This window comes from Electrona antarctica (genome assembly GCF_951216825.1).
Source record: "Electrona antarctica genome assembly, chromosome: 3".
NCBI classification, from domain to species: Eukaryota; Metazoa; Chordata; class Actinopteri; order Myctophiformes; family Myctophidae; genus Electrona; species Electrona antarctica.
In genome coordinates, this window is record NC_136808.1 from 23,388,827 (window position 1) to 23,402,151 (window position 13,325).

Consider the following 13,325-nt stretch of genomic DNA (forward strand, 5'->3'; position numbering starts at 1 on the left):
CTGTCTAATGACAGACCCCTGGGGGGACCCCTGGTCAATGAAGTGCATATGGTTTAATTTTTTTTTGCCAATAGCAATGTGATGCATTGCAAAATATATATAGATAAGTTCTGGTTTGCGTCGGTCCCTTGGCATGCAGGTCTACAACAATATAACGGCCATATAACACATACACTGCGAGAAACATGCAGTATACTGCATTACGATTTGTCTTAAATATTTTGATTATTTATGATTGCAGGTACACAATCGCATGACACTTTGCAAACACTTTGATCCTCCCGTGCAGACAGCATGAGGGACATCCTGTGATGGTGAAAAGTAGTTCATTTCAGTTCACTTGAGGTGAGGTGCACCTCGAATGAACTCAAAGGTATTTGAGGTGAGATGAGTTACGTTATCGTACCTCATCTTGCATTCCAATATACCCATCAAGTCTGTATCGCCTGTTGCTGCAAAGAGAGGGTTAGAGTTTGTGTGTACGTTTAACCTAATTTTTATCATTTTATTTAATTTAATTTCATTGTCTCCACCAGGTCGAAGGCATGGGGAGAGAGTATATTTTGCACTCGTGAGTCCGTGTGTGAGTGTGTGCGTCCGTCCGTCTGTTACCAGCTAATCTCCGGCACAGTTAACCCTGTCGGTGCCAAATTTTGCACGCACACTCCCTAGATGCCAATGATGAACTTCTGCCCCACATTTCCCAGAACAGCCTCTTATAGCGCCACTATATATATATTACTCCTCTAGATTCTGTCCAAAAATCCCGCAAATCTCGTTATGTGTGGAATAATAATATCATTTGTACAATATATATAGGGCACAGGCTGCCCCGTGACACACACTATCTCTATAGTCATGTGTTCAATTAAGACAGATCTGTCCGATATTTCATATTCCATCCTAATTGGCTAACATTGGCTTTCAAAGTTTGCAGGATTGGCCCGTTATGAACAAAAATCCTCAAATCATGAACGTGGCATGCAATTTACGTAACATCTTTCACAGACTTTCCTACTAGGCTGAGGAATATATCCCACCCTTTTCACATTGGCCTGTTATAGCGCCATCAACAGGTGATTTTTGCAAAACATATTTTTGGAAATGCTTCAAATCATCCAATTGCCATCCAGGACGTAAGAAGAAATGGCACCCCTTTCACATTTGGCCTATTATAGCACCACCAGGAGGACACAATCTGACCTGCCCTGGTGGAGACCTGTGCCCCGAGGGGCACTTTATCTAGATTTATTTCATTTCATTTCATTTCATTTCATTTCATTTCATTTCATTTCATTTTATTTTATTTTATTTTATTTTATTTTATTTTATTTTATTTTATTTTATTTTATTTTATTTTATTTTATTTTATTTTATTTTATTTTATTTTATTTTATTTTATTTTATTGCTCTTCTGTGGAACATGTCACAATAACCTTTCACTGCTTGTACCTGTATGAGTGCCCTCTTGGTTCTTGATTTGCTGTGCGTGTGCGTGCGTGCTTGTGTGACAGCGTTCTAGTTGCTTTCCGTTCAGTTTGGCAGGTTTGATTTGCCTTAATCCATGCTTTGAATCCAGATGTAAAAGCTGGAAGTTACTTCATGTCCAACGAGCGGTAGAAGAGAAATTGCAAAAAGGGAAATTTCTATACGTGGAAAAAGAAGATTGCCCAATTTAAATAAAACACAATCCACAAACCCTAGATTGTCTGCACAGAGCATGATGACATCTTTAACCAGTACAGTTTCAACTGTAGGCCTACTTGGTAGATTCCTTTTTCACTCTGCACCAATGTCTTCACCAAAATAGCCAATCTACAAGCTCACAATTCGAGTGGTTAAGTTGTGGGGCAGCCAAGTTGTATGAGTCTATATACACACCAGGCTGTATTTTGTTGCCCAGAATGAATAGGTTGTAGAGATTAGGGCATTGATGGTATTTCAATGGCTTTCGGTCCAGTGTCTTATCATCTTGTTTAGAACATGAAGAGCCGTTATTGCAGTTTTATGACCAATTTGTGATACAAAAGACCATAGCATGCATACTGTAGGTCTTGCATGCATCTGTTGGAAATTCCTTATTTATCTGAATTTCATCAATCTGCATTATTATGCACTTTAAAAGTCAGCATAGAATCTAAATGAATTCAGCGATCTAGTTGAATAATTTTTTCCATGTCTTTTGGTTTAATGGAGAAGTATATTCTGAAAGTTTTCCCCAGACAGGAATTACTGAGTCATTGTGCCAAGAAGTTGAAATTACAAAGTTATAAAAGGAGGATGTTTTGGATGACTTTGTGGAATGACTTAAGTGAGTCAAGGACGACGGTAGCCTCCTTAGGCTCCTTCGCCCAGTTTGGATTTGTCCATCTGTAAAGCTGATCGAGCCACTAACTACAGGATAATAGGGAGATTTTGGGTCGGAAATGATTGGCGTCTGTGATCTGATAATCTGGCCGGTTAAATCACGATTAGGGCCGGCCCAATAATTAGCAGACATGTTTGATATCTATCTGGGTGATTGATTATGTGACTGGGGGGGCAGTGGGGCATGTGGCACCGACCGAGAGAGACAAGTTTACATTTCTATAGGTGAGAGACGTGAATGAGAGGACTTTTGACATGGTGACCGATCAAATATCAACCATGGTATGTTATGTTTTGGACAGCTGAGGCGTGTTGATATGTGGCACAAACGTGAGTGACTATATCAGTGGTTATCAAACCTTTCCATGCCAAGGACCCCCAAAATAATAGGACGCGGACCCCCCCCATCTGAAAATGTTTAGTGGCAGGGACCCCCAGAAGCAACGATTTGTGTAACAAAATAAATAAAATACATATAAGATTTGCACACATTTTCACCAGCCATGGGTCCGACCCAGCCATGGGTCCGACGGACTCGACACATTGCACTGCTCTCCCTGTTGGTGTGTGGAACGCGTGTGTCGTATTTGAAGTCGGCGGGAGCTAACGGTTCTCGAGTTACGTGGATTGGAGACGTACTGTACACACACTCACAGAAAAAGAAACGTGGTGCATTTATAGATAGATTTCTTCGATTTTTCTCCATTGTCAACATATGGCTAATTAGTGTTATTCCTCCAACTCTGAATGCATATGAACCATAAGCAGACCTTGTCCACTGGCAGTATGTTTGCAGCGGCCTGGCACAGCATTGTCAGACTCATTAGTTACAGTCAGCCTATGGAGTGAGTAAGAGCCAAATGCTCGGCCTAGCACATAATGCTGCTATAGGGTGAACTAATGAAACTGTAATTACAAAACATAATGAAGAATGCGCAGTGTACAGTATGTATCGTCCAGGAATGTCAGGGGCTTTAGCTTTTAGTGAGCTTGATTCACAGTGTGCGCAGTATTTTACTCATGGATTTTTTGTGTGGACTGAATGAATTTCTATTCTAACAACCATGTATAAAGCAGAATATCTCACAGTGCAGTGCAAAGCCTCTGAGGTGTTTTAGCCTTTCGAGAATTACACACTGCAGAGTCCAATATCCGCGGCACATTGCATACGTGCATGTGTGATGTATTTGTGAGCTGTAACAAGCTGCTCTATGTAGGCTAAGGTCCATTTCCAGTGCTGCTTATAAAGTTATATCGTCCCCAGTGGGGCTCATTTAGCAGAGGGTGTGTGGAATAGACTCCCCGTTGCAGTGCAATGCGTTGCAGCATGCTGGCTGTCAGAGCTGCAGCATCCTGGCAGTGCAAAGATATAATGCAGTCCTCATGAAAACGCACTCGGGTGAAATCAGCCCTCAGCGGTTTCCGCCAGACATAGTAGGGGTTGGCCCTTGCATCCAGCAGCCCAACCCAGTAGTCACTTTGAGCACTGTATGTCGGACATTACTAACCCTATACCCTAACCCTAACCTCATGCCTTAACCGGCCATGTATGCCGGACTCCATCGCCTCGTGATCAGTCTTAACTAACTGGCCACGGTCTAAAACTGCCCAACGGCAAAAAAAAACAGTTTGCAGTTGGCACAAAAGTAGTGGTGCAAGCAGGATTCAAACCCGGGAGGTGTAGATTCAGAGTATATTAACTCAGTGCTTCCCAAACTTTTTTATATCAAGGACCCCCAAATTGACACGGACCCCCATTTGAAAAGATATGCCAGGGAGCCCCATAAGAGAAGATTTGTCATGGTTCTCAAATATGAAGGCAGAGCGAAGCGACGGGTGCCTGAGAGTCTCAGTAAAAAAACAAACAAAAAAACAGAATATTCTCCCCTCGCCTGATATCATTGAGGACGCGCTAGGACGTGTACACACGTCCTTTGTTCGCGTCGATTGGGTTCCTTATAGGACGTGTGGAGCCGTCCTATACGGACGGAAACGGTTAATGCTTCCAACTCGAGTAGAATTATGTTCTGTACAAGTGTCCATGACAAAGAAAATATATGATGTGGAGACAATAAAGACTATTATTATCATTATTATTGAAGGTGGCAACAGTCCATTTACTCAGTACGATTATTTCGGGGGCATATTTAGAATGTGTACAGGGTTGAGTACGTTGAATCTAGTTTGCATTAATACGACCTCTAATGGAGGATTTAGTTGACACAATTAAATAAAGACAATATTATTCAGTGTGGGGCAGACAGCCTGTCACAGCCACATTTGGGAGACCAGTATTATATCGCGTTGTTGTTGCTGTTGCAAGGAAAGCGGTAAAATGAGACTTTAGTGGTTGTTTTAGTCTCAGATCGGTTCACTCGGTATACTATATACCGCCAAGTCTCACTCACGCGTCTTTTTTTCGTCCCAATATTTCAGCTCCACACGGATTTGGACGTGGGCGGCAAGAACATCAAGTACGTGCTGGCGGGCGAGGGCGCGGGCACCATCTTCGCCATCACCGAGATGACGGGCGACATCCACGCCATGAAGAGGCTGGACCGCGAGGAGAAGGCCGAGTACACGCTGACGGCGCAGGTGGTGGACGCGGACACGGACCTGCCTTTGGAGCCGCCGTCGCAGTTCATCATCAAGGTGCAGGACATCAACGACAACCCGCCGCAGTTCCTCCAGGGCCCCTACAGGGCCTCGGTGCCCGAGATGTCTGCAGTGGGTGAGTCAACATGAGCGCCACGCGCAACACACACACACACACACACACACACACACACACACACACACACACACACACACACACACACACACACATACACATACACACGCACACACACACACACACACACACACACACACACACACACACACACACACACACACACACACACACACACACACACACACACCCTCAAGCCCCCCAGAACGGCTTATTTGACCCTACTGGTCATAGCTGGGACTGCAGGCGGGGGGCCCCCGCGTGCATTTAGCACGAGGTAAACCCCCGTGCAGCAGCTGGGGGTTTAACCTTTGACCTAGCTCGTTTTCACTTCCGCATTTTGGACACCAAAGTTTTGTATCTAAAATCGGGAAAAAATTGCGAAAGTAGAGCGTTCTTCTGTGTGCTTCAAAACGCCACTGAACAGTCAACTTCCATTGAAATGAATAGCGGGGGGGCAGGGCTGTCGCTCCGGTCCGCACTCTATCCTCTATAACTCTATGCACCCACTGGGCGGCAGTGGCTCAGCGGTGTAGAGTGGTGGCTGGAAGAACAGCAGGCAGACTGGGAAAACAGTGAGGTTCCCTGCAGTTCAAATCCGTTCAGAGTTAGTGTCGGAGTGTCTCTTGAGCAAGACGCTGAACCCTGAATTGCTCCTGATGTGCAGGTTGGTTCTTTGCATGGTTTCCTCCGCCATTGGTGTATGAATGTGTGAATGGGTGAATGTAATGCAGAATCTATGGATATTAAATTGTAAATATTGTGCAGCCCTAACACACACAAACACGCACGCACGCACGCACGCACGCACGCACGCACGCACGCACGCACGCACGCACGCACGCACGCACGCACGCACGCACACACGCACGCACGCACACACACACACACACACACACATACATACACACACACCAGCTCTCCCCCAGCAAAACAAAACATGTACATAATACAGTCCAGAGGACATACACATTAGGTTGTTGGGAAATAATGAGCAAAAACATTTGGGTCATCCATTACTCTTTTCCCAGTTGGGATGAACCACAGAAATATGTATGAAGAGCACTATGTGGGCAGGTAGCCTATTAAACAGCATGATAATGATGTATAACGGTGAAATAGTGTGTACAATCACTGGCACAATACCAGCTGCTATGGTATTCATATGCCTTGATGTTTGGCATGGTATTTCTTAGCAGACATACAGTATGAGGGAATTGTCCTTGTGGAATACCGTGTACCTGCATTTATCCCATTTAGACCTGAGACCAGATTCTACAAATGTTTCTATGTCAGTGGTTCTCAAACTATTTCATGTCAAGAACGACTGGAATTATATGTACTTGGCCGCCGACCCCCATCTGAAAATATGATGTTCTAGGGAACCCCCAGAAGCAAAGATTTGAATGCCACAGACGAATAACAGTCTAAGTCCACACTATTGATCCATAATGTATAAATGATAGATAAGGGGTCAGGACAACGAGGCCTTTTCGTGGAGGGGTCAGTCTGAAATTTGGACTTAGACTGTTTTTCGTCTGTGGTACTTTTAAATACGTTGAAAAAAATAAAATAAATAAAAGAAATAATAATAATAAAATAGCAGATCTACCAGCTTTGTAAATCTGCTATTTTTCAATAGCTAAAGCATAACATACCGTAATGCTTAAACTCCAAAAGGGGTTCCCATTCTGAATGGGTTAAGACAATGCGATCATGCACTTGAGGATCGATATGATGCAGGCCGGGTATATTTTCTTATCATCGTAACAGCAGAACATACAGGCAGCTCAGACCATACATATGTGAACGCATTGTTGTGTTGTATACACAAACCCACACCTATTAGCACAGGCCTTTTGTGAACACAATGCTGGCATCCAGTTTGCTTGACAGCATGGAAGCAGTGCTAATTGCCCACGGCTACGGCGCCCCATCCATATATATCCTCCTCTGCCTCCCGGTATAACAACTGAACACACAAAACCGTCTAAAACTATTTGAGCAGGGATAACATTATTCATATATTCCACATAGAGTAATTCTTATTCTCACCCATGCATATGAATCGCTATACTGTCTGATCACGTGTATTTCAAACATGCTGCTCACGGTTATTCGGTTGGATGTCTGCGAGTGAAATTTGTGCGTACACTTTTCAAGCGAAGACCTCCAGTTGACCCCCCGGAGCAGCGCCTGTGCAGGCTTTAGCCTCAGTTGTACTGTAGGTTGCGTAACGGTGTCACGCGGGTGAAAATAGCCGCGCGACATAATTTATATTTATCAGTGGTTTTCAACCAGTGGTCTGCGGACCACCAATGGTCCTTGAGGTGGTTCCAGATTATCACTTGCATTACTTAATTTACAAGAAGTCTAGGGAATGTAGAAAATGTTTTATTTTGATTTTGATTCAAACGTCTCTTATCTCTCCTTATGGTACCACATCAATATATAGGATGGAATTGTGGACAAAATATGGTCCAGCAACAACAAAGCATTCTTTAGTTTTGTGTCCGAGAGGCTATAAATCTCATCAAATGGTGGTCCGTGGCTCAAATGCCGAATAAATAATGGGCCTTGATGTGGCTCAAATGCCGAATAAATAATGGGCCTTGATGTGAAGACGGTTGAAAACCACTGTAGCTCGTCTATTTTCAGCGCGTGACCAAGCATATTGCTCAGGCTTCACGGTGAATCTTTTGTGACGACTATAGCCGCGGCCGCTGATCAGCGAGGCTTCCCGTTATAGCTGTTTTGACATTGGGGGAGAGTGGAGAGGGCAATGGAGGTCTATTGTTGTTATATATGCACTGGTACGCACTTGTTACTGTGATTCCTCGTTGGGGGGTTCCTCTGGTTACCTGGCCTGTCATGATGCTGATCTAGCATCCGGGGGCCAAGGTAAAGGCGGTGGGGGTGGTACTTGGATGTAACTGAATCCGTCCGTGGATCCAGGCTGTATACTAGCTTTGCTAGACCTCCTATATATGGCTTCCTTCCAGGCCGTAATGGAGGCTTCAGTTTGACTTAGTGTCAGGTCTATTTGCTGTTGATAGTGGTGGTGGTGGTAAGTAATGTAATGTGATTCCTTTCATTTCATTTTACTTGAGTATAAAAGCAGCAAGACCACAAATGTTATAGAGTTGTTTTGTTGAAATGAAATGTCCTGCGTCAAACGTTTTACTTGGGTTGTTGTTTGTTTTTACGTCGGGACACACACGCCTCCTCGGGAGACTTGGGTCAGATCTGAATGCCTTCGATTTGGTGTTATAGGAACCTGCTGCGATGTCGAATGCACAACCTTCCGCATGAAAGGCATATTGTGCTAAAAGTAAAAATACAAAAGTATTGGCATCAACATCTACTTACCAAAAGAAAATAGTCATTATGCAGGGTCCATTTCACAATCATATTAGTGGATTGTAATTAGTAATGCATTGGGAAAGGTGAGGCTGATTTGAATTACTTTCAGTTCTGCTTGGTAGATTAACCTATAATAATAATTATAATTCATCAACATGTATCTGTTTAAAATTATATTTTGTATTTAGTACATTTTGATAGCAATACTTTTGTACTTTTACTCAAGTACATTTTTATTTCCGGACCTTTACTTTTTACATTTATTATTTATTTATTTATTTGTTTTTCTTTATAGATTTTTCAATAACAAAATCCTTCAGTATTGATATTTTTACTTAGGTGAAACATTTGAGTACTGTTTTTTTTTCAACCACTGCTGAGACCATTAATTGGCAATAGTTTCCTGCCAATACGAGGCTTTCCATAAGTATAGCTCCCTCCGTGATGAAGCTAGGGCTGCTACGCTAACGCCACGCACTCTCGACTCCGCCACAGGAAATCCATCACTTCCTGTCTGCGTGACGACTATAGGAATGTCCCGATACACTTTTTTCACTTCCGATCCGATCCCGATACCTCACCTCAATTTCTGTGTTAGCCGATATCGATACCGAATACTGATACCAGTGTCGTGATTTCATGTTGTGTTTATAGCTATCTAGCTATATATCTCGTGTTGTGTTTATAGCAGACTCCTCACTCAAATGTGCATTTGCAGTTTGGGCAACTCCAAAGAAAACTCCCAACATGTTATTTACCTGCCATAGTGTCAACCCCTTACCCCTGTGTCGGTTCGGTGGTTAGACTGGCATATTTGCCGATACCGATATGACCCGATATGACAAATTAGAGCCGATACCGATACTTTTCCGATACCGATACAGTATCGGGACATCTCTAGTGATGACCGACCCCAGACATTCACACACCTCCCCCATTCATCATCATTACAGCAAAAAAAACACACCTGCTTTCACATAGCTAACCAGTGGCTCATGCCAGCGTGGCAGGGGCACATCAGAAGGTATAGCAGTGGTTCTCAAAGTGGGGTCCGCAAACCCCCCCTGCAGGGCTCCTTGAGGGAATTCCAGGGGTCCCCTGCAGTTAAATTTGTTAATTCAGCAACCCAATGATCACCTTCTGTTGGGAGGAAACCTCCTTACTCAATTTATTTTGCATAAATCAGTGCTATTGAACACCCTTTACATCTGTGTGTTGACAATATTGTACCAATGGAAAGTAGTAAAAAGCGCTTCGGACAAAACCTCTTAACTCCATTGGACCCTCAAACTGTCTGCTAAAGCAGCTAACTCCACCACCTCTTCCCCCTCTCATGGAAGTAATTGACAATATATAAAGTCACAACACCAACTTTGATGAGGCAGTATTGCTTTGTTTTAAAACATATATGGTTTTACTTCATTTCCTGAAAAATGTATATTTTGCAGTGGTTTCTTCCCCGACAGCAGAGATATTTTATATGTTGGTTATTGGAGAATAGCAGATACAGTAGTGTCCTTGAGCAAGACCTATAACTCCTACAGTAACTGTGTAATAATGCACCATTTATGCATTACTCAATACTTAAGCACTATATACTTCTGCACTTCGTTTTTCCTTCGCTCCACACACAATCTCTTTTCAGAAAAAAATAGCCGACCTCAAACCTCACTGTGAACTTGTAAGTAAGTAAGTAAGCCTTGCCGAGCCATGAGGCTCATAGGGCAGGAACCCTTATACCCCAATCCAACCCTTGATGCTGAGTCTTTGGTGTGACCCGGCCGGGGATCGAACCCCGACCTCCCAGTATTAGGGAGGTCGGGGAGGTCACTCTAACCACAAGGCCACTGAACTGAGTTTTTGTACAGTAGTACATGTGGGTATGACTTTACTATTGTCAGTTGTGTTGTGTAACACACAACGCACGCACGCACGCACGCACGCACGCACGCACGCACGCACGCACGCACGCACGCACGCACGCACCCTTGACATGAACAGAGAGAAAACACTTTTTTTCCCCAATAGACCTTTTGTATGGAATTTTGTGTGGAATGGAAATGTAATTAAACCCATCTTTTTCTTTTTTCGATATAACATTCCTCTCTCTCTCTCTCTCTCTCTCTCTCTCTCCCTCTTGTTACTTTGTTATAGTTATTTCAAGGCTAGTGGTGTGTATAAATGGGGAGGGGTTCTGTCCTCGGTCTCATTGAGACACAGACTCCTGGCTGTTGCTATTCATCAGGGCGACAGAGGCATGCAGCCTGCAGAGCTCATGCAGATCACATGTCTGAAGGGCTTCATTACCTGGAAGCCATGCTACCTTTTAGTTCTGACTCCATGGGGACGAGAGGAGAGGAGGGGGAGGGTGTGCATTACATACATACAGGCAGGGGGGAGAGAGAGAGAGAGAGAGAGAGAGAGGGAGAGGGAGAGGGAGAGGAGAGAGAGAGAGAGAGAGAGAGAGAGAGAGAGAGAGAGAGAGAGAGAGAGAGAGAAGGGGTGGCGGAGAAGGAGAGAGAACAAAAGTGCGCCTGGGAGATTAAAATAAATGCAGAGAGAGAGAGAGAGAGAGAGATAGAGAGAGAGAGAGAGAGAGAGAGAGAGAGAGAGAGAGAGAGAGAGAGAGACAAATTACTGCTGAACAATAATCTCTTTACAAATGAGATATGTTAACATAGAGACCAAACCAGGGGTGGGTTTGGGCGTTCTCTGTGCGTGCGTGCGTGCGTGCATGTGTGCGTTTATGAGTGTGTGTGTGTGTGCGTGTGCGTGTGCATGTTTGTGTGTGTGTGTCTGTGTCTGTTTATGTGCGACTACAATGCTTACATTCACTAGAAAGAGAACAAATGCCTGGGGAGCCTCCAAGGGCTAACATTAGCATCTTAGGACCCAAAGACTGACAATATTACATCCATAATTCAGCAGAACAATGGATAATAAATAACGTTTGATGAATAAGTAATGTGCATTACGTGTCTCAGCGTATGTTTTTTATTTGATTTTGTTCCCCTTCATTTTCGGAACACGTCTGTCGCCCGTATGATAGATACAAAAACAACGCTATTTTCGTGCTCGGACGGACGGACGGACGGACGGACGGACACAGCCAGCCAGCCAGCCAGCCAACCATGGGGACCCAGGGACACACACAGCTGTCTATAGGAGTGGTTGCACCACTCAAAAATGCAATCAATATATAAATGAATTCATTCAATTTCAATGTATACCAGACAAGAAAAATACCAAAGAACATGGGTTCCTATGAAAGGAGCCTGTTACAACTAATTTAACACACACACACACACACACACACACACACACACACACACACACACACACACACACACACACACACACACACACACACTACACACTACACACTACACACTGCACTGCACTGCACACGTGTGCAACACCGGCCCACATGCCGTTGCCAAACGAGGTGAGATAGATAGGAGCAGCAGTGGTTTTATTTACAGAGAAACTCCAGCGTGTCAGTTAAATCCCCTCTGCCTTGCAGCTCTGTCCTATCTCTATTTAGCATGGCCACGGAACAGGAGGGCAGCCGGGCTGGCTTGGCACCGAGGCAGACCAGGGAGAGAGAGACACAGAGAGAGAGGGAGGGAGAGGGATGGAGAGAGGGAGCAAGGGAGGGAGGGAGAGAGGGAGAGAGAGAGAGAACTATGCCTTGGCCAGGATCAGTGCTCTGACCCTCGCCACTCCAGCTGAGCCTGTATGAGTCTCTCTCCACCCGCAGGTCCACCACCATCACTCCGTGCCTCCACCCAAAACCCCCTGTGGGGTGGAAGAAGTATACTCTCATTTTGTATTGAAGTAAAACAGTCTAGCTGCTCTAGCAGATCCACAAGCTTGTATCTGCTATATAATGATTTGTCTGGTTTTTTATTTGAATCCTGAAAAGCAACCGTTTTGGATGTATGGGGTGTCCACCTGAACAGAGATGATATATTTGTACACGTACATCTTTTTAATAAAAACTGCATTTAAACATTTTACCTTTTAACTAAAGAACAAATGTGTATGCATGGTTAAATATATTCTAATAATCTGCAAAGTAAACTATACAGTAGTAACGAAACCTGTCAAATAACTGGAGTAAGAAAGTACAATATTTACCTCTGAGATGCAGCAGAGTAGAAACGTATAAAGTATATATATTTTTTTAAATACTCAAGTAGCAAAACTACCTCAAATAATCCTTCCTTCAGTACTGTACAGTAAATGTTCTTAGTTACCTCCCACCACCTCCACCACCCCGGCCCGGCCCCCCACCCACCTCCTTCCCTCCGTCCCTGGCCCTGGCCCTCAGGAGCCCTGGTGGGTCAGATGTGACCTCGCCCCAGCCCGGCCCCTAGCTCATGGCCCCAGCCCTGGCCCAGCTGCCCGGCGTGTTCAAGGGCCAGGAGCCCCCCTGCCACTCCATCCATCTGCCAAGGCCACAGCAGCCCAGAGCCTGGGATCAGAGAGGAGACACACCGCCCAGGCTCCCATCCTTGCCCTGCTCAAACGGCCCATGGCTCTTTGCTGCACAGATAAAAGACGTTGCTATAAATGTGCATCTCGTTTTTTTTACTGATGTTGGGGACCCTGAAATACTTGCCTGGATTTCTTTTTTTGTTGGTCGTTAAAACCAGTGAATTCTATTGAGGGGTGCTAGCCCCTCCTATATACAGCTTGTAGATGTTTTTCTTTCACAAACATTCAATTCATTGACAATGAATGAATAATTATGTGGACGAGCACATTGGCTATTTTTGTCCTGAACAAAGATTTAAAAAATCCCATTGACAATGAATAGATGATGTACATGATGATAGATGATAAGATTGTCCCTCACTTC

At 44.2% G+C, this 13,325-nt stretch overlaps 1 protein-coding gene across 1 annotated transcript in view; it reads left to right on the forward strand.

Annotated features, from left to right (window-relative positions):
• The window catches only part of LOC306920899 (cadherin-8-like), a gene marked incomplete at both ends in the record, with an annotated part of 200,150 nt that overhangs the window by 69,980 nt on the left and 116,845 nt on the right, over positions 1–13,325 (forward strand). The window contains one exon of the mRNA XM_079497879.1: positions 4,804–5,098. Coding sequence (XP_079354005.1) covers positions 4,804–5,098 — 295 coding nt within the window. The remainder of the gene's footprint in view (positions 1–4,803; positions 5,099–13,325) is intronic.